We start from the raw sequence: 19,812 nt of genomic DNA on the forward strand, positions 1-19,812 counted from the left end.
AAATTCTGTCTCTCAGAGTGGGAATGCACCTACAATGTGAATTTCAGACCCCTCCATGATTTCTAAGTGGGAGAACTTGCAAAATCGCAGGGTGTTCAAATACTTCTGTTCCTCACTGTATGTGATTAATCCTCTGTCCTCGGGGTCAGTCGAGCAAGTTTCAGGTCTTTTATATCTGCTCTGAGGAGTGATGAGGCTGCAGGAGGAACCATGAGCAATTATACACTACACCATTCTTCACAGATGTTTATTACAAACCAACACACCCATTTATCAGAAATCAGTTTGTGATTGGATGCTTCAGATGAAGAATAGAAGGAATAATACAGTAATGTTTCCTGGGGTCTTCTCCCCTCACCTTTTCCTTGCACCTTTTCCTTGGATCTTACGTGGGTGAAACTAAGACACAAGGAAAAGACACAAGTGAGGGAAACGACGGCCCTTATGATACTTGAAAAAAACCTAGTAACAGAGATAAATCCCAGTTCCCCTAATTGCATCCACTTTTGCCTCATTTGTGCTTTTCCTTGTGTGTTATTTCCACCCATGTAAGAAAAAAATGCAAGGAGAAACTGCGAGGAGAGAAGAACCAAGGAAAGGGATTTTAACTGACATGAGATTTCTTTTCCTCCAATCTTTTATGTGAAGCATCCAGTTGCAAATTGACTTCCAATATAAGGGATCAATCTTGTGTATCATCACTCATGGCTCCTCCAGGCAGCATCCTCGCTCCTCAGAGCAGAAATAAGAGCTCTGGGATGTCCTTCATCATGGTGGATGGGAACAACTTCTGGGTTGAGTGAGCACTGAAGACCGAGGAATGATAAAATGATGGAACTAGGATTCACCTCTTGACGTTTCACCACCAAAATCTAATCCAATAATCCAAGTAGAAGTTTGTGCCAAATTTGAAGAAATTCTTTCAAACCGATCCTGAGATATCATGTTCACGAGAATGGGACGGATGTAAGGACAGACACCCCTAAAACATGATGCCTTTGGCCCCAGCAATTGCCAGAATGGATAGAAGTTGTAAAAAGGCTTAAAATTACAAAATTAAATAAAATACTAATAGAGAAAAATAATGATAGATCATGCTAACATATAGCTACAGTGCATTTACAGTGCAGTTATGCAATGTGAGCTGCACCCAGTGTAAAAATACAGTAGAGAAACCAAAGGTACAGAAGAACAGCAGCTTTCCATTTAGACTTGAAAATGCGTCCTAAAGATCTGATAGACATGCTGAGTTTTTTTCCCCAATGAGCTCAGAAACGTAATTTGACCCGAGATTAGAGTGATTCATAAAATTGCAGCTGCACTTGCCAAATAGAACAAGTGTGTGTGTTTGTGTGGAGTCTAGCATCGTGTTTGTCCTGGGTACCAGAGAAGGGCACTTTGGGAGCGAGTGGAGACCTGGCTCCTCTGGCCCACCTCACCCTAGGCCTGATGGGGGAGGGCAGGATGTGGTCACCACAGAGTGGCTGGGCCGATGCCAAAGCTGTGAGTGTCCTTACACTGTTATTTTTTGCATCACTTTCTAACAAGCTACATTTTATGATACTTTTATAAAAGCTCTAACTACTACATTATTAGTAAATGGACTTGAATTGGCTCCTCCCCATCTTCTTTTAGTATCTTTTTTCTTATTTAAGAGTGAAATTCTCAGACAGGTAGAGTACCATTAGTTTTGCTGTTTTACCAAGGTTGTCTCATTATTTAGATACTGTATAACCAGAAAATACAGGAAATATGTACACATTTTCAAAACAAAATGGCTTCGACAATCCAAAGTCAGTATTTAGTGTGACTTAGCACAGCTTGAATTCTTTTTGGGGAGACTGTCTTGAAACCATGACAGTCCCTCCGCCATGTTTTATTGAAGGCTGCAAGCACTCATTGTTCCACCTCTCTCCAACTCTTCTTCTCACATACTGTCACCGATTAGACCCAAAAATTTCAAACTTGGAGTCATCACTCCATAGTCCTCTTTTCCACTGAGCTTCACTCCAGTCTTTGCAAGCCTTATCTCACCCTTTTCTCCCTGTCCCCCTTCTGAAAAAGTGGTTTCTTGGCTGCTATTCTTCCACAAAGGTCGTTCCTGATTGACCTTCTACAGGCTGTGGAACAATCAACTTGGCATCCAGATGAAGCTGCCAGATGCTGAGCCAGTTCCTTGCTGGATTTCCTCCAGTATCTCAAAGAACAGAACTGTAACGTTCCTCAAATGAATACATGGAACAGAATGCCCTTTATTGTCACTGTACCAGTACAATGAAATTATAAAAACTACAACTGTACACAGTGCAAGTTAAAGTGCAAGCAAAGCACCAGATACTCCAAACACACCGTCAAAAAAACCCAAAACAAAACATAAAAACTCTGTGAAAGTTCTCATCAGATTTTGACAGTTTTCTTGATCTTCCACTCCTGGTTTTGTCCTTGACCTTTCTGAATTCTTTATATTTTTTTGAAACAGCTTGAACACATACTTGAGTATTTAGTTTGTCTGTTTGTTTTTTTTCTGACATTTTTGTTTGGTGTTAATACTTTGTACATATTTCCTATATTTTCAAGTTCTGATACATAAATATAAACATAGTCATAACTATGCTACAACAACAAATCTAATGGTGGCCTAAGACTTTTCCCCTATATTTCCAGATTTCATGCTGGATAGACATGGACAGATAAATTACACATGAGTAAAAACGCAGTCTTTCCAACCTCAAGCCCATTTTCCTGCCATGACTGATTATGACCATGTTTGGTTGTTATATTTACAGGTTTTGGAAGGCCATGGGCTCAGACCACTTGTACTCAAACCAAAGGAGGTATTCGGTTTTACTCTTAATTAAAATATACTGTATGTTACATCCTTGTTACACCTGTTTCTAAGGCTCCAGCCATCAGCTATATCAGTTATAATTATGTCTAAAACAAGGTTCATACAGGCTGCTACTATATTACAGTGTAATCTTGGAAACCACACTGGCTGTTTGTTTGTTTTTACTTTTTAAATATGTGCATTTAAAAAGCCCTGAGTAGAGAAAAAAATTATTGGAAAAGCTCAAAATGTTGCAAGGGTAAAGTTGCATTGCATTAAAGTTGTATTGGGAAAAACAGAGCTATTGAATAAATGCTAATGTACCTAAAAGATTAGGGAAACATCACTTGCCACTTACAGCAAACAATGTGTGCAAAGCGATAAGGAGACTGTCACCTTCCTCTCATTAATACATAAAACTAACATTTCCCACACTGTTTTCCATTGTTTGAGCTCTGACCGAAGCTCTTTTAATGAGCTCTCACTCTCTTCTACAGTGACCGAAGAATTAGTCCAACTGTTTATTTTGAAGGATTTATTAATATTCATGTAAAAGAATGGGAACATAATTTCAGTTACATTTTCTTTTGCTGAATTTCTGGAAATTTGGTTAAAATTTGTGCTAAATGTAGATGGAAACCCAGCTAGTGATAATTTACTGCTTCATTAAAACTAAATGGATATCACTGAATAAACGAACCCAGCAGGTTGGGTATCAAGCTTCGTCACAATTTTCCCTTTGCTATGGAGAGTAGCCTACTGATGCCTCTAATCACACCTACCAATTAGTTTGAGCTAACATGCTTGCTGTCATTTTCCAGTGTAATGAGAGATCATTAGCAGCATTTTGGGTATGCTTGGGTTTATTTTTACCTTCAAATAAAGTGGTCTAGAAATCTAGCCAGGCTTGTTTCTGACCTATCAGATCATCTGAGTACTTGTTTCTGTTGGTCCTGTTTTTGAGATGTTGCTGCATTTCCAGATCTTAGCAGTTACTGTTGCTTGAGGCACATAACTAAAACCCAAACTGCAATAAACTGCACATTTTTAATGCAATTTTACAGTCAGACATACATTTAAATTTCAGTTAATGACTGTGGTTGTTGAACAGGGACTCGCTCTGATCAACGGGACTCAGCTGATATCATCGCTGGGTGCTGAGGCTGTGGAGAGAGCCCTGGCTGTGAGCAGACAGGCTGACGTCATAGCTGCCCTGACTTTGGAAGCCCTGAAAGGCAGCAAAAAGGCCTTCCACAGTGGTACCTCATGCAACTTTTATTTCGAGTGTTGACTCGAATGCATGCTCCTTGAAGGCCCGGCCCTATTTTCAACTAACCAATCACAAGCTGGGTGGCACTGTTTCTTCGTGAACAAATGTCACACAGTGAAAATGGTGTGATGTTGTTAAAGAAGAAACACGAGTGGTCTTGAATGCTAACATAATCAAAATAACAACATGTTCAAACTCTATAGACCAGTACACCAACACATAGGTACTAAGCTTAAAATAGGTACAGAAACAATTATATATCAATGTTTAAATTCACAAAGAGGCAAGGAGCTAGTGTAAAGATAGGTGTGATGTGCTCTTTCTTGCTTGTTTTGGTTAAAACTTTGGCAGTTGTGTTTTGCTATACAATGTGATTCACAAGTTTGGCTTCAATCAATCAATCAATCAATCATTAACTACTGCTGTAAGGAGCAACCACTGACATATAAATGATGGACAGGCTGACAGCTCCCACAAGTGAAGTCACCAAAAGTTGATCGCCCCTAGTGGCTGGTTAAAGTATACTAGTCATAAATTCTGCCACCTCCTTGTTAGTGGATGAGCCACACTAAAAACCCAAAGTACAAATCAAATAAAATTTTCCCAGAGGCCATGTTTGATTATATTAAAAGGGATGTATTTCGACTGATTTTATAGCTTTGATTGGCAGTCCCATGCTACCACTTCACCTGTGGTTGCTGCTGCGCAGAATCTGGTTGCAAAAAAGCAAGATGGCATATTCATGATATTTTCCATAGTGGAGGGACATGACGATGCCATGTCCATGGGAGTAAGAAGCAATTCCTGCACCGCATTCACTGAATGGGCCAACTAATCAGTATGACAGTATGTCAGGATATGGCACGTTGTTTTAATGAAGTGGAATGGATGATTTATGGTTTTCACAATTCAGTTTATTTTTTGTAATAATCTTTTACAGACCTTTGACAGACATCTGAACTCTGATCTGCTTTTTGGCAATTCATTCTGTTTGACATGTGTAAGACAAAGACATTGTAGAGCATAAAATTGTAGTAAACAATGCAGCTGTTGTGTTGTAGCTATCCATGAAGTGAGAGCGCACCCTGGTCAAGTGGAAGTGGCTGAGAGGCTTCGCTCTCTGTTGGACTCTGATGTCTTCCCTTCTCAGATCGCAGGTTGGACCCATATGACCAGCACAATATTGACCCCATGCCTTTAAGGATTCACTGCTGATAACACCAAGTCTAGTTAACCTACTCTGTCTTCCATAATGTTTTTTTTCCCCATAAATATTTTACTCGGCTATCTCTGGATTGCCTTATGTTGTTCTTCCCATAGAGAGTCATAGATCATGCACACGTGTTCAGGATTCCTACACCCTGCGCTGTATCCCACAGGTATCCTCTACGTGTGTGTATGTTCATACAAGTGCACATTTAAAAGTATCAAAATGTGTTGTGCCTTTGTTTGAATGAAAAAAAGTAGTTCGGAACAAATTCAGTTCCACAACCAAAGGAAAGTCATGGAATTTATTAAGCAGTGTTTCTTCTTTTTGCAGATTCATGGAGTGGTGAATGACACAATAGCTTTTGTCCAGAAGTTGATTTCCACTGAGCTGAACAGCGCCACGGACAACCCAGTATCCTTCACTTGCAGCTGGACCCCATAGGCAGACACAGCCAGTGGAGAGGAAACTGAGTTTATTATATTACGTGGCAGAGCAGCAGGGAAAAATCATCCAGAATCAGGAAGCATAGTTCACAAACCATGACAGTGGACAGTGTTGTAAATCCTCCCATCAAACCCTGTGCAAGAAAGCAACCAAGCAAGTATATTTCCTAACAGTAGAACTACTGTATATTGAACTTTAACTTATACTTTGTAGAAATATCCAAAATCAATGGAGCCTTTAAGCCTCTATGTGTACAATTTGACTTTGGTGCCCTCCAGTGGACGTTATCAAAATGAAAAACAAAAACATTTATATACTGTAGATCCTGCATTGACACTAAAGGGTTAAAAGCAATATGGAGACTGCACCAAAGGACACTAAGACTGTGTTGTTTTCTACTAATAACATTAATACTATCAGAATAATTTGAAGGGTTTCTACGATACAGTTCTATACAGAAGGACTTTACATTTCCTACATTTAATGACTATTCACTTTAAATTTCTTCACTCAAATAAGTCTCAAGTTAAAACTTTAATTAAAACATTTCATTTTTGTCTTCAGGGTATGAAGGATAAATGGATTTTTTTCATTATTCCTGACACATTTTTCACAAAGTATATTTAAGGCACTGCATGAAATTAACTAATCATGCTGCTCTTTACAGCATGCGATACAAATGTTTTATCACACTATAAAAGCTTTATGACTCCTCAATTTATCTCCAGTTGGTATTTGCAGAAGCTGGAGAGACTATGTCTGGTGGGAACTTCCATGGAGAGTATCCAGCCAAGGTAAATGGGGACGACTGTGGTTGGGGGGCGACTGTGGTTCAGTGGGCAGGGCAGTCGTCTCCCAACCGGAGGCTTGGAGGTTTGAATCATGGTGCCTGCAGTCCGCATGTTGAAATTTCCTTGGGCAAGACACTGAACCCCCAAGTTACCCCCAATGGTTAGACCCATCGGTGTGAGTTGGCGCCGCAGATGGCTGCCTCGGTTCTGTATCGTTAACAAATTCCTTGTGTGTAACATCCATCCATCCATCCATTTTTTATACGGCTTAGTCCCAAATGGGGTCACGGGGGGCTGGAGCCAATCCCAGCCGACTGTGCGCGAGAGGCAGGGTACACCCTGGGCAGGTCACCAGTCCATCGCAGGGCTGTGTGTAACATACTTGGCCAAATAAAGGTGATTATAAAGTCACACCACACTATCTAATAAGAACTCAGTTTGATCTGTTGTCCTTTATCCTCTGTCTGGGTGATGGTGTTCTGGACCAGTTAAATTCTCATATACTGTCTGACAGTGTTTTATATCCTGCTGCCAGCCCTGACAGAGTGGTGGTTATTTACAAAAATGAAAACTTGACTTCTGGCTGTCAGATTAATACCACCCCCTTCCACTTTGGCCTGGAATGCTTATGCTCTTTGTTAGTAAATGTTGTGCTGTTCCAGGCCCTGGACTACTTGGCTATCGGTGTGCATGAGCTGGCCAGTATAAGTGAGAGGAGGATTGAGAGACTGGTGAACCCGGCCCTCAGTGAACTGCCAGCTTTCCTTACCCAGGACGGCGGTTTGAACTGTGGCTTCATGGTGGCACACTGCACTGCTGCTGCCTTAGGTCTGTATTTCTAGGCCATATTTCTGTTTCCATGCAAAACCTAAATGTATTACTCAGTGGTGGAAAGTAACTAAGTACATTTATTTAAGTACTGTACCTAAGTACAATTTTGAGGCATCTGTACTTGAGTATTTTCTGTTACTTCATACTTTGACTTCACTACATTTTAGAGACAAATATTGTACTTTGTATTTCACTTCACTTATTTTATAACTTCAGTTACTTTTCAGAACAGATTAATACAAAAATACAGTATAAGACCTCATTGATCTATAGTGGAAAATGCACAAGTTGCCCAGCAGTAATTCAAATTAAATGCATCTAAACTAGTTAAAACTAGCTCCTCCTTTACCAGCTGCAACATTCAATGTGATGTACACAAACATGCATCAGTAATTATAACACAATAATGTGATATACAGAAATGTGAAATGTGTCATCCTGCATAATGTGTATTTTTAGTATTTTTTGATGCTAATAGTTTTGTACTTTAATGCCATTGCAGTGAAAATAAAGTGAGGACCGGCCTAAATGTCCTCACTTTGTAAAAAGGTCCTCACTCCAAAGGTTATACAGTTTCATTTGTCCTCACAATGATAGCTATACAAACACACACACACACACACACACACACACACACACACACACTTTAAGATGGTGGAGAAACCTTCAAAATGCTTGTCTCATTCTTTTCTTTTGACTCCTGCACTACACTTTGCATTAGCTGACCCAAATGTCCTTCCTACAGTGTCAGAGAATAAAACTCTGTGCCACCCATCCTCCGTTGACTCCCTGTCCACTAGTGCAGCAACTGAAGACCACGTGTCTATGGGTGGGTGGGCTGCTCGCAAAGCCTTGAGAGTAGTGGACCACGTGGAGCAAGGTTAACACGCCACCTGTCTCAAAATTCAGATCCAGTCATACGTACGTGTGCTTCTGCCAGCGTGTTAACCTGTGGTTCTGTCCTGCAGTGCTAGCCATAGAGCTGCTGGCTGCTTGCCAGGCTCTGGAGTTCCTGCGTCCTCTAAAGACCACTGCTCCTCTGGAGAAGGTCTATGAGCTACTGCGCTCTGTGGTCAGGTAACACACACCTCAGAATGGCCCTGTAAAAGGATGGTTGTGTGTATATTTAGCGTACATGTAGCTTCTCTGATGTCACGTTTTCTGTTCAGTCAGTGATTAGTTGGACCTATGAAGAAAAGAACAAAGCCCGAGGCTGCATGGATGTGCTGTTAGGTTCGGATTTCAGGGAAAATAGTATGAACCACAAAGTCCAGTTTGTGTACAACACTGCAGTGGTTTACTATACTGAGATAGGTTTTTACACTCCAGTCTAGCATGTAGAAGAAATACGTTTTATTTCAACACATGCAAAGTAAGCACTAGAATTTGCATGATGTTACTGTGCACTTTTTAATTGGCCAGTGTAGTTAGTCCTCTGCTGGATGATGGTGTTTGGGGCTGCAATTCATCTACTTCCTCAGTTGAAATGTTATTAATTCTGAAAAATGCTTATTGCTCAGTACAAAGCAAAAGGTACACAAGCGACATTGGTTTATGAAAAACAGCACATTTTTGTATCCGTAAAGCTGAAATCATCCTTACATTTTGATTCAAGAAATAAAATGATTAATTTTGTGCTGATAAATTGAGTAATCATTGCAGCAAAGGCTGGACCAGGACTGACCTTTTTGCAGTTTCCTTTTGAAACAAAGATGCTCCTCTTGTCCAGCTAGTATTAATGTCCTAACTAAGCCTTGTCTATGCAGTCCCTGGGATGGAGATCGCGTGGCAAGTCCTGACATTGAAGCTGCTCACTCACTCATCAGACAGCAAAAGGCAAGCCTGCCCCAAACTTAACACACCTACAGCAGTATGTTGCTGGCTGTGTGTAGCATCATATGTGATGATTTAATGGTTTGTGTGTGTGCTTTCAGGTGTGGAGGACAGTTCAGCCGTACATGGATGAATATAGGAGAAAGCTGAAAACATGAATGTACAGAGAGCAAAGCTACAGCACACAGTTGCCTGAATATGAAATGAGGCACACAGGCTGTTTATGTGATGAATAAAAACAAGCTGAAAATATAAACACCACTTTAAGTTTTATTGAGGGGATTTACATAACATTAAAAACACATGGTAAATTGTCAACTTAAAAAAAATAAGAGCTCCGTGATCTGATGTGAACAATGTAGCTTCTGTGTGAACAGAAGGCCTTCAAAAATAAGCTTCCAATATTTCCTTATATTAACCCTAACCCTAACCCCCCCCCCCCCGAAAAAGACAAAAGCAACCATATTAACAAACATAACAAAACAATTCAATCACTAAACCATGTAATAAGCCTTTAAAATAAAGCCTCAGATTTCCCAGCTGGTTTGGATGCACTCCAAAACATTTGGTACCTCACAACTAGAAACTACACTTTCTACTCAACAGGTACTGACTCTGTACACCATGGTTTGTGCAGATGCCTCCCCCTCCTCTCTGCCTGTCCGTCTGACAACCTTTACCCAGTGGCGGGCTCAGCGGGCATCTGGTGAGTGCGGGTGTGAAGCCGCTGCATTCAGGCTTGGAGTAAGGCCTCATCATGAAAACTGGATCTGTTGCACAGTGGGAATCTGGAATGCAGCCATATAGCTTAGTTTGAGACAGTGTGCATTATTTTACTAAATCATGAGTGAGGAAAGGAGGTGTGGGCTGTACCTGTTGATACGTGGTGGTGTACACCATGACGTTCTGCTGCTGTCCGTCTGCTGTGATGATGCCAGCTGGCAGGGGATTTGCTGATGTGGGGAGAAACGTGTATTTTATGGAGACTGAACAGACAGACCACAGACAGAAACCTGAACAAAGTCTCTTCTACTTACTGAAGGTATCATCGGTGAGATCCTCCCCCAGGCTTTCTGCTCCTGTCACCCCAGCGATGCCCTTGTCCCCCTTCATTGCCTGGAGAAAAAAACAAAAAAAGTTAAAAAGTCAGGTGGTAATCACCTGCAGAAACCATGAAATCAAATTAAGAAATAAACATGGACTGCAGTGCATTAATAAAAACCACAGTCAGCAGAATGATTTGCCAACAGCATTTGTAAACATTTTCTGATGACCTGAGAAACATCATAGTCTGATTTTCTAATTACTTTAGACAATTTCATATGTTCAACAGGTTCTGAGAGGACTGGCACTGTCACCTCATGCTCTGTCTGCAGAGTTAGAGGCAAGATTTGCATGTCCTTATGTCCTGTAAGGTCGAGTGATGCCATTTTTATTGTCGTCTCAGGTCTAAGGGTTCATGTGGACTCTGTGCAGACATTCAATTACAGGGCAAAAGTTTGTGTCCACGCAGACAGTTTGCACAGTGAAAGTCCTAACTGTGCATGTACCACAACACTTAGAAACTGTTGGTGTATGTGGACAGAAGCCAGACCCTCGATGTGAAGTATGAATAGGAACGTGTGGGCACCCCTCGTCCGTGTACATGCGAGGGTATGTGCATAGCATGAAATTGAGCTTACGTCAAGCAGAGAGAAATGTTAATGGGCAGACTGATGAATTGAGCTGGTTAAGATGATTTCTGCATTGTTTTAAACGTTAAAATGTGCTCCAATATGGACCTGTCCAGCTTTTCATATTTACAATTTTAGAGCATATTTTTCCAACAGTATGTGAATGTGAGCACTAATCGGACTGAAAAGTACTGATGTGGCAACACCACCTCTAAATCTCCTCTGATAAACGAGTGTCGTTGCCAAACTTCTTTGAAGCTAAACCATTAAATAAAATAGGCATTTGTCCACAAAATGAAAATGTAGAAATGAACAGAATAGCTTCATCTGATTGCGGTCACATTTCCAGTACAGTTCCATTCTGCTGTAGTCCATGTACACAAGGTCCCTCAGGCCCCATATTGCTCTTACCTCTCTGAACTTCTGCAGGTAGAGTTTCAGCGGCTCCACGTACATGTCGAAGCCCAGTGTGGACATGGCGAACAGGATGTCCTCTCCGTTGATGGTCTTCCTCTTCTCCTGGTGGCAGCGCTCGCTCGCCTCCGATGTGATGAAGCTAATGAACTCACTTACACACTCCTGCACACACTCTTTGGCATCTTTTGCAATCTGAGAAACAAATGAACAAAAAACCACAAATACATAAGAAAAAGGAAGGCCGTCAGAATAAATAGCCTCTTTAGCAATAAGAATCCCTGTTACGCTCCCATGTCTCTTTAAAATACTATGATCATTATGATCTACACCCACAAATTGCTACATAAAATCACCTGCTCTGCGATGTTTGTTTCATTCACAAAAGTGTTAGCAAAGAGTAACAAAAACAAAATACAAAAAAACAAGGCTACTAAGCTAACTGTATGAGGACTTGAAACTATAACTAATATTAAAGGGCATTTTATGCAAAATTCACTTTTAAAGTATTTTCGGACATCAAATGTGTCTCCGGTGGGAGTAGAGATGAATCATGACAGAAGACCAGTCCCTGCCTGTTTTGATTTTTCCGCATTTATAAAAATCCCTGTTTCAAACATGCTGCTTGTATTTGCCTCTCTTTATTGATAGACATTAAAAGATTCAAGGAATCTGGAGGGATTTCAGTGTGTAAAGGGCACAAGCCTCAGCTGGATGACTGTGTTCTCTGATCCCTCAGGCGGCACTGCATCAAGAATCGCCACTCTTCTATGAGTGATATAATCAAATAGGCCCATGATTACTCTGGCACAGCTGTGTCAGGCACTACAATATGTAGTAACATCCATAAATGCTGCTTAAAGCTGTACTGGGTCAACAGTGTCCAGAGGCACAGTTGACTGCTCTGGGCTCAGAGGCATCTGGGATGGATCATCACACAGTGGAAACGTGTACTGTGGTCAGATGAATCAGTATTTCAGGACTTTATGGAAGGAATGAACGCTGTGTGCTCTGGACCAAAGGTGAAAAAGACCATCCAGACTGTTACCAGCAACAAGTCCAAAAGCCAGAGTCTGTCATGGTCTGGGGTTTTGTCAGTGCCTCCGGCAACGGTAACTTACAATTCTGTGATGGCAACTTTAATGCTGAAAAATACTCCGATTTTGGAGCAACCTATGCTGCCTTCAAGAGTACACGTTTTCCAGGGACGCCCATGCATAATTCAACAAGACAAGGCAAAACCTCAAGCTGCACACATTACCAAGGCATAGCTGTGGAGAAAAAGGGTGCGAGTGCTGGACTGGCCTGCCTGCAGTCCTGACCTGTCCCTAATAGAGAATGCGTGGCGCAGTTTGAACTGCAAATTGACACTGGGTCAGGTGCACATTCAGCGTAATGTTATGTCAGCCACATAGCAAAAACATGAAAAAGACAGCTGAATTTGCTAAAGTATTTCAAGTTGCAACAGGGTAAAGCTAGTCAGAAAACAAGCTGTTTTGCCTCTAAGCTGCTCCCTTAATGTGGAACTACATAAATAGGCCAGTTGTGATATTAAAGGACCTCATAATTTACAAATTAAGCTCTGGCTACATCCTTAATTCCAACTATGAGAAATTCTCCAAAAGCATGTGTTATTTGCCACAGATCTCTTCATGTGACTGGTTCCTACATGGGATTCATTGTTCATAGAAAAGATAATACAGGTCAATGAAATCAGATAATATCCTCTGCAGACAAAATGACAATTTTTAGAATAATAACCAAGATGATCAGTCTCACTGTAATGTACTATCTACAGAATAAGCAAGCATAAACTACCCATGATTAAACTGATTACATCTGCTCATTCCGTTCTCTCCAACACAAACCTTTCCAGTTTGAGGAACAGCATTCTTCATGATGCGAGCCACGTTGGCAATAGGAAGATAGATGTCCTGCTCCCTGTAGTTCTCCTTGACTCCACCCTCTTCATGGTCATTGAGATTCTCCTCAGCGTCATCTACAGAAGATGAACACGCACACAGAGTTAGTACTTCACCCTTTACACTGATATATGTTCCCCACCCCAGCTACACTTTATATGCTCCTCACCATCTTGAGACTGGAGAACATAGTGACCAGATGCCATGTACTCTCCAGTGATGCCCAGCTGGGAGGCGTCGGTGGTTGAGCTGTCTCCGTCCATCTATAACAATAAATACACATCACACTGACTACTTTAACCATCTGAAGCTACAGCAGTATACCTGGATTTTGATTTGATTTATTCATTCAAGCATGTAAAACAGTTGATATGTCAACACATGTAATTTCACACATATCCAACAATAATAATCCAATATCAATTTGCTTATACCTAGTACATGCTTGAACAGAGTAGGAAGAAGTTAGACTTATCTAGTCCTACCCCATGACATCATCTTACAACTTTTAAGTCCTAAGCAATATCTCTACATAAATAATTATCCTCTACACCACACAAGTAATATACTAAAGAATTATTACAGAGTGTTAACATTCTTACTATTTTTTATGTCCGCACTTAAATTATTCCATAGTTTTACCCCACTTATGGAAATACAGAATCTTTTTTTGGTTGTACGTATAGCATGATTTTTTAAATTTAACTGACCCCTTAAATTATATCCCCCTTCCCTTTCATTAAATAGTTTTTGAATTCCACCAGGTTCAAAATTCAGATATATTCAGCACAAAATAGCAAAAAACATATCGATATTGGCAAGGGTGAGATATATTTTGGACGGTAAAGCACTACGCATTTTGTATTTTTCACTGATTTTACCATACTTGGAGTATGGTGTTGAAAACTGGGGAAACACATACAAAAGCTCACTTCAACTATTGTATATATTACAAAAAAAGCGATAAGAATTGTGCATAAGATGGGATATAGGGATCACACCAATGTAGCTTTCATACAGTCTAAATTGTTAAAATGTTTTGATTTAGTGGGATATAAGACTGCTGTGTTTATGTATAAAGCCAGGAACAATTTATTACCTGGTGGAATTCAAAAACTAAAACGAGTTTGCAGTTTACCCAGCAATTTAAGGGGTCAGTTAAATTTAAAAATTCATGCTATACGTACAACCAAAAAAAGATTTTGTATTTCCATAAGTGGGGTAAAACTATGGAATAATTTAAGTGTGGACATAAAAAAACAGTAAGAGAATTGATGAGTTTAAACATAAATATAAAGGTATGTGTCAATCAAGATATATGCAAGAACAGGTTTAATGATTAATTAGGTGGAACATTGTGGGTGTGGTGTAAGAATGTTAACACTCTGTAATAATTCTACTTGTGTGATGTAGAAGATAATTATCAAAGTATGTAATTATGTAAGAATGTTAACAATCTGTAATATTTTTTAGTATATCACTAGAGTGGTGTAGAACAAAATTATCTATGTAGTAATACTGCTTGCAAACCAATGATGGTAAGATGATGTTATGGGGTAGGACTAGATAAGTCTAACTTCTTCCTACTCCGTTCAAGCATGTACTAGGTATAAGCAAATTGATAATGTATTTGTGGATGTGTGTGAAATTATGTGTGTTGACATACTGACTGTCGTTACATGTTTGAAAGAATAAATCAAATCAAATCAAATGTTTTGTAGAACTGCAATTGTGTATAGTGCGCACTATACACCAAAGTGTAAACATTTTTCTCAGTTAAAAAAAGATTTAATTCCTTTGATAACTGCAAAATGGCCAACACGTGACAAGAGTTTATAAAAAAAAACAAAACCAAACAAAAACAAACTTGAACCATTTTCAAGACAACATATTTCCAACTCTAAGGGACCCTGAGCTGGATTTCTTGCTTGCCAGTCCAAAAATCTTGTGGAGAAGCAGGCACTACTATCACATCACGGGTAGCAAGAAGCTACCAGAGTAAACAAACGAATGCAAGTGCCGTTGACTCTCTTACTTCAGACACTGTATATATTTATAAAACAAACAAACAAAAACACCACACACCAAAACAACAACAACAACAAATAAACAAAAACACTCTTAGCCTTTGGAGCACTTTTTTGGAAATAATTTAGAATCTGCTTTATTGGCCAGGTGTGTCGGACACACAAGGAATTTGACACTGGTACATCGGCTCTCAATGTGTATGTACATATCCCCATGCAAGGGGCAAGTAAACTGTAAACAAACATAAGGCTATGTAGTATAACAAAAACAGTATTAACAATGCAAAATAAATGGTATAAACAATGCAGACAAAGGAATGCTCATTGTGAAAGGAAATAAATAGGAATAAAATAAAGTACTTAAAAATAGAGACCTGTACAGATCTGTATAATGTATATTTACAGGTATTGCACTGAGGGTCATTGTCCAGTTATACTGTTGTGGGTCAACTGTTCATCAGAGTGACAGCTCTGGGGAAGAAACTGTCCCTGTGCCTGGTTGTCTTGGTGCACAGTGACCTGTAGCGCCGTCCAGAGGGGAGGAGTTCGAACAGATTATGTCCCAGGTGTGAGGGGTCTGCAGTAATCCTCTCCACCCTCCTTTTGACCTGTGAGGTGCACAGGAAGTACATCCTCTGCTGTGCCTTCTTGATGATGGTCCTGATGTTGGACGTCCACTTCAGGTCCTGGGAGACAGTGGAGCCCAGGAACTTGTAGGACTTCACTGCTGATACAGTGCTGCCAAGTATGGTGAGGGGGGGTTCTTCCTGAAGTCCACTGTTTTGAGCGTGTTCAGCTCCAGGATGTTGCAGCTACACCACAGGACCAGCTGCTCAACCTCCCGTCTGTAGGCTGACTCATCACTGTCTCAGATGAGACCAATGACCGCAGGTCAAACTTCCTGAGCTGGCACAGGAAGTACATCCTCTGCTGTGCCTTCTTGGTGATGGTCCTGATGTTGGACGTCCACTTCAGGTCCTGGGAGATAGTGGAGCCCAGGAACTTGTAGGACTTCGCTGCTGATACAGTACTGCTGTGGATGGCAGGGTTTTTCCTAAAGCCCACTGTCATTTCCACTGTTTTGAGTGTGTTCAGCTTCAGGTTGTTGCAGCTACACCACAGGACCACCTGCTCAACCTCCCGTCTGTAGGCTGACTCGTCACTGTCTCGGATGAGACCAATGACCGTTGTATCATCAGCAAACTTTAGGAGCTTGACAGAGGGGTCCTTCGAGATGTAGTCGCTGGTGTAGAGTGAAAGCAGCAGAGGGGAGAGCACACATCCCTGGGGGGCACCTGTGCTTATTGTCCGGGTGCTGGATGTGGTTTTTCCCCAGCCTCACCTGCTGCTTCCTGTCTGTCAGAAAGCTAGTAATCCACTGACAGGTGGGGACAGGCACAGTGAGCTGGGTTAGTTTGGAGTGGAGGATGTCCAGGATGATGGTGTTGAATGCCGAACTGAGGTCCACAAAGAGGGCCCGTGCATAGGTCCCTGGGGAGTCGAGGTGTTTCAGGATGTAATGCAGTGCCATGTTCACTGCATCATCCACTGACCCGTTTGCCTGGTAGGTGAACTGCAGGGGGTCTACGGTGTCCTTCAGGCCTAATATTTTTCATTTCTCATGTTACCCAGTGCAGCATTGTGGCTCAGTGTTTGTATTTGATCATCAGTGGAGGTCTACAGAACACATCAATAAGCTAAACTAAGTTCTGAATTCACGGACATGGTGAACACACCGAATTCATTGTCATTTTATTCTGTGCAGGGAATTTGTGCTCTGTCCTTATTCTTTAAGGAGAGCAGCACTGCAAGCTCTAGGAAGCTGAGGTGACAAAACACTAAAAATTGGTAAAGACTCGGGCTGTAACAATCCATTGATCTGATTTGATACATCAATCAAACACCCTGCGATATGATGACACTGATGCAAAAATGTAAATATTGATGTTTTGTGTGCTTTTATTTTGACAACCAGCCACATAAGCATCTTCACTTTACTTGAGGGCCTAAAACCTTTGCATAGGACTGTACAGCAGTAAGGTTTTTGGCAATTTTGGATTGACACAGCTGAAGCTTCTGCTATCTAAACTGAAGTCCTATAAACTGAAATTTGAAGCCAGTTTGAGACTATGGTTGGACCACATGTCTTTCAGGGAGCACTGACTCCTAAGGCTCCACTGTTACTACAATCATAGAAAACTCGCACTGCATTTCATCTCTGCACTAGAATCTTTAGTAATCATTTCTTCATACAAAGACTCAATCTCCGTCTTAAAATATCAAGTATGACCAAAGTGATGGGCATTGATCATACCAGCACAATGAACATGCTACATGGAGCTTGCCGTAATAAACACATATGCATAAATAATTACAAATAACTGTTTCAATGATGATTTCCATGTCATTCTGGTCGGAAAACTGAAACAATTTTCCAAGCAGACAAGGTCTTAGGCTGGGTCTGGTATGGTGCCAAATGCTGCATGGAAAATCGCTTCCATTTTAAAGATAATAAGAAGTGAGAAAGGGGAGCTATTAAAACACAGTTCGTCTTCATATTCCGTGCAATTTTAACCTACCGTTAAAATCTGATGAGGCTTTCAGACATTCACTCTGGTACGACACTTGCAACGCTAACGTTAGCTAACGCTAATCGTGTTCGAGAGGTTAGCATTTTAACTCCTATGGACAAACGTGCTAATTGTAAAGTTACAGCTGTAACCTGTGGTTAGGTGTGGGCAGTTCACATTAGCCACACGCTAAACACGTGAATCTATGTTTAGCTAAAGTAACGTTATGTTAACCAGCAGTTGTGAGACGCGGGTACATCATGACATATTTTAGCTAACGTCAGCTAGCTTAATATTAACCTAGCTAGTTAACCAGCTCACTGTCTTCATAAACCAGCGAGATGAACACAACGAAAAGAAGCCATCAAATGGACTATTACCTCCTGTAGTTAACCTATACAGGTACACTGTGTCCCTTGACAAAACTTTCATTGTAAATCCGCTGCAACCCGCGCCAGCCCAGAATGCAATGGCCTGTTTCTTTGTCGTACAGAGAAAGACGTGGCCTTGGCCGAAATGTTAAGTAGTAATTTTTAAAGTTTGGCTCGCTGGATACTTCCTGATGAGCAGCCCTCACTCATCCAGACAACAAATAAAAAAAATCAGACAGAGACGGACATTTCCATTCGAGCTAACGAGAAATCGTTACCAATCATTGGCCGGAGCCGGGCACAAACCTGCAATGAAGCCCTGGTTGGTTACCTTCCTGAGACGGCTGTTTGGTTGGACAGAAAATGGCTGCGAAAGAACCAGTCCCAGCGCGGAGCCGCAGCTGTACTACCGCCTGTCATCGACAGAGGGCCGCGGTACGTTCACGACTCCTCACAAGCTCCAGTCTTACAGGTTTAACAATTCAGCATGTACTTAGGAGCCGTGACACTGAAAGACATTGAGTGTTGTTTATTGAATGCGGTAGACGATTTTAAAATAGTATATTTTAGCTGTTGTTTCAGTCTGTTTAGGAGTCATTCTGAGCCGACAGAATAAGGACAAAATACACATCAAACATGAATTCATTACCCAAAGCTGTAGTATTTTTTTTCCTGAAAAGCATGCACAACAACTTGTTATTGTGCTTTGTGTGGATCATTGTTTCCCATCTCAGCATATCATTTCGGTAGCTATGTATATATGTCAAATTCGTTATTTCGTTCGTTATCGTTCGGAATTTTCATAATTCCTACATTTATGGCAACAAAGGAACGCATCTCTTCTAGTTTACGGGTTTGTTTGAACCCCACCCGCTTGTTCTTAATGAAAACTGCTCAGGCTTTTACTAAGCTGTGCTTTTCCTCCCTCGTCGCTGCAGAAGAGCACAAATACTTACAAAATCCTGTTTTACCAAAGATTAAAATGGTTTTTAGAGGGTGTAACATAAAACGTAGCCTCAAAGTAAATGAAAACCAGTATAGTTAAGGTAGACGAGGCGAGTTATGTGTGGGAACCGGTTACAGATAGAGAAGTTCTAACATTTTATCTCAACAACAATTTTTCAGTGAGAAACCTGAAATTATTTCTTAATTGATTAGATTCCACATCATAACACCACTGTGATTGTTTTTAACTTTACAAAAAATGTTATGCAAAGTTACTGCATGGTATGCAAAAGCCACCTGAAGACTGACCTCATTCTGTGCACATCTAGCTTTCAGTCACTGGGAGCCTATGGGCCATAGGTGGGTGGCCAGGGGTGGCATTGGATAGTCATGCAGTAGTGATGTCCCTGTCTGGGACTAAATACGGAGCACAGCCAAAGCTAGCTAAAAAAAAAAGCACTATATATGTCTCATTTTTACACAAAACACTTTGATTCTTAATTAGATTTTTGTATGGTTAATTATTTTGTAGAACTAGGGGTTTATTTAGTTTTTACATGTATTTCAAATGTGCCATCCCTCTCAATCTGTGCCTCAACCTGGCCACCCCATCTGAAATTTTCTTGATCCGGTTCTGATAGGGGCCAAAGTCTTCCTGAGTGTGTCTGTACTTTTTGATTTTGT

The 19,812-nt window shown here is 40.8% G+C and overlaps 2 protein-coding genes across 10 annotated transcripts in view; one reads left to right on the forward strand and one right to left on the reverse strand.

Annotated features, from left to right (window-relative positions):
* The window catches only part of LOC109960967 (histidine ammonia-lyase-like), a 19,692-nt gene extending 10,248 nt beyond the window's left edge, over positions 1 to 9,444 (forward strand). For 6 of the 7 annotated variants that reach the window (XM_020601468.1, XM_020601469.1, XM_020601471.1 and 3 more), the window contains 12 exons: positions 1,364 to 1,503; positions 2,787 to 2,834; positions 3,939 to 4,086; positions 5,159 to 5,254; positions 5,418 to 5,476; positions 5,638 to 5,718; positions 6,480 to 6,545; positions 7,205 to 7,370; positions 8,119 to 8,253; positions 8,342 to 8,450; positions 9,140 to 9,209; positions 9,308 to 9,444. In XM_020601468.1, coding sequence (XP_020457124.1) covers positions 1,364 to 1,503; positions 2,787 to 2,834; positions 3,939 to 4,086; positions 5,159 to 5,254; positions 5,418 to 5,476; positions 5,638 to 5,718; positions 6,480 to 6,545; positions 7,205 to 7,370; positions 8,119 to 8,253; positions 8,342 to 8,450; positions 9,140 to 9,209; positions 9,308 to 9,364 — 1,175 coding nt within the window. In that variant the 3' untranslated portion in view covers positions 9,365 to 9,444. The remainder of the gene's footprint in view (positions 1 to 1,363; positions 1,504 to 2,786; positions 2,835 to 3,938; positions 4,087 to 5,158; positions 5,255 to 5,417; positions 5,477 to 5,637; positions 5,719 to 6,479; positions 6,546 to 7,204; positions 7,371 to 8,118; positions 8,254 to 8,341; positions 8,451 to 9,139; positions 9,210 to 9,307) is intronic. The other variant, XM_020601473.1, reaches the window with a different exon arrangement.
* Positions 9,445 to 9,655: 211 nt separating this feature from the next.
* nfyba (nuclear transcription factor Y, beta a) lies at positions 9,656 to 18,588 on the reverse strand. Of its 3 annotated transcripts, none has more exons than XM_020601475.1 (7): positions 18,490 to 18,588; positions 13,385 to 13,478; positions 13,162 to 13,292; positions 11,291 to 11,488; positions 10,244 to 10,322; positions 10,080 to 10,159; positions 9,656 to 9,994 (listed from the first exon to the last, which is right to left on the reverse strand). In XM_020601475.1, the coding sequence occupies exons 2-7, from the start codon at positions 13,476 to 13,478 to the stop codon at positions 9,962 to 9,964; spliced, it is 615 nt and encodes a 204-aa protein (XP_020457131.1). In that variant the 5' UTR covers positions 18,490 to 18,588; the 3' UTR covers positions 9,656 to 9,961. The 3 variants fall into 3 exon arrangements, with proteins under 3 accessions (XP_020457131.1, XP_020457132.1, XP_020457134.1); XM_020601476.1 differs by lacking the exon at positions 18,490 to 18,588 and adding an exon at positions 18,193 to 18,459; XM_020601478.1 differs by lacking the exon at positions 18,490 to 18,588 and adding an exon at positions 17,822 to 18,110.
* Between the last annotated feature and the right edge of the window lie 1,224 nt (positions 18,589 to 19,812).

The sequence above is a fragment of the Monopterus albus genome, unplaced genomic scaffold (genome assembly GCF_001952655.1).
Source record: "Monopterus albus unplaced genomic scaffold, M_albus_1.0 scaffold51.1, whole genome shotgun sequence".
Lineage (NCBI taxonomy): Eukaryota > Metazoa > Chordata > Actinopteri > Synbranchiformes > Synbranchidae > Monopterus > Monopterus albus.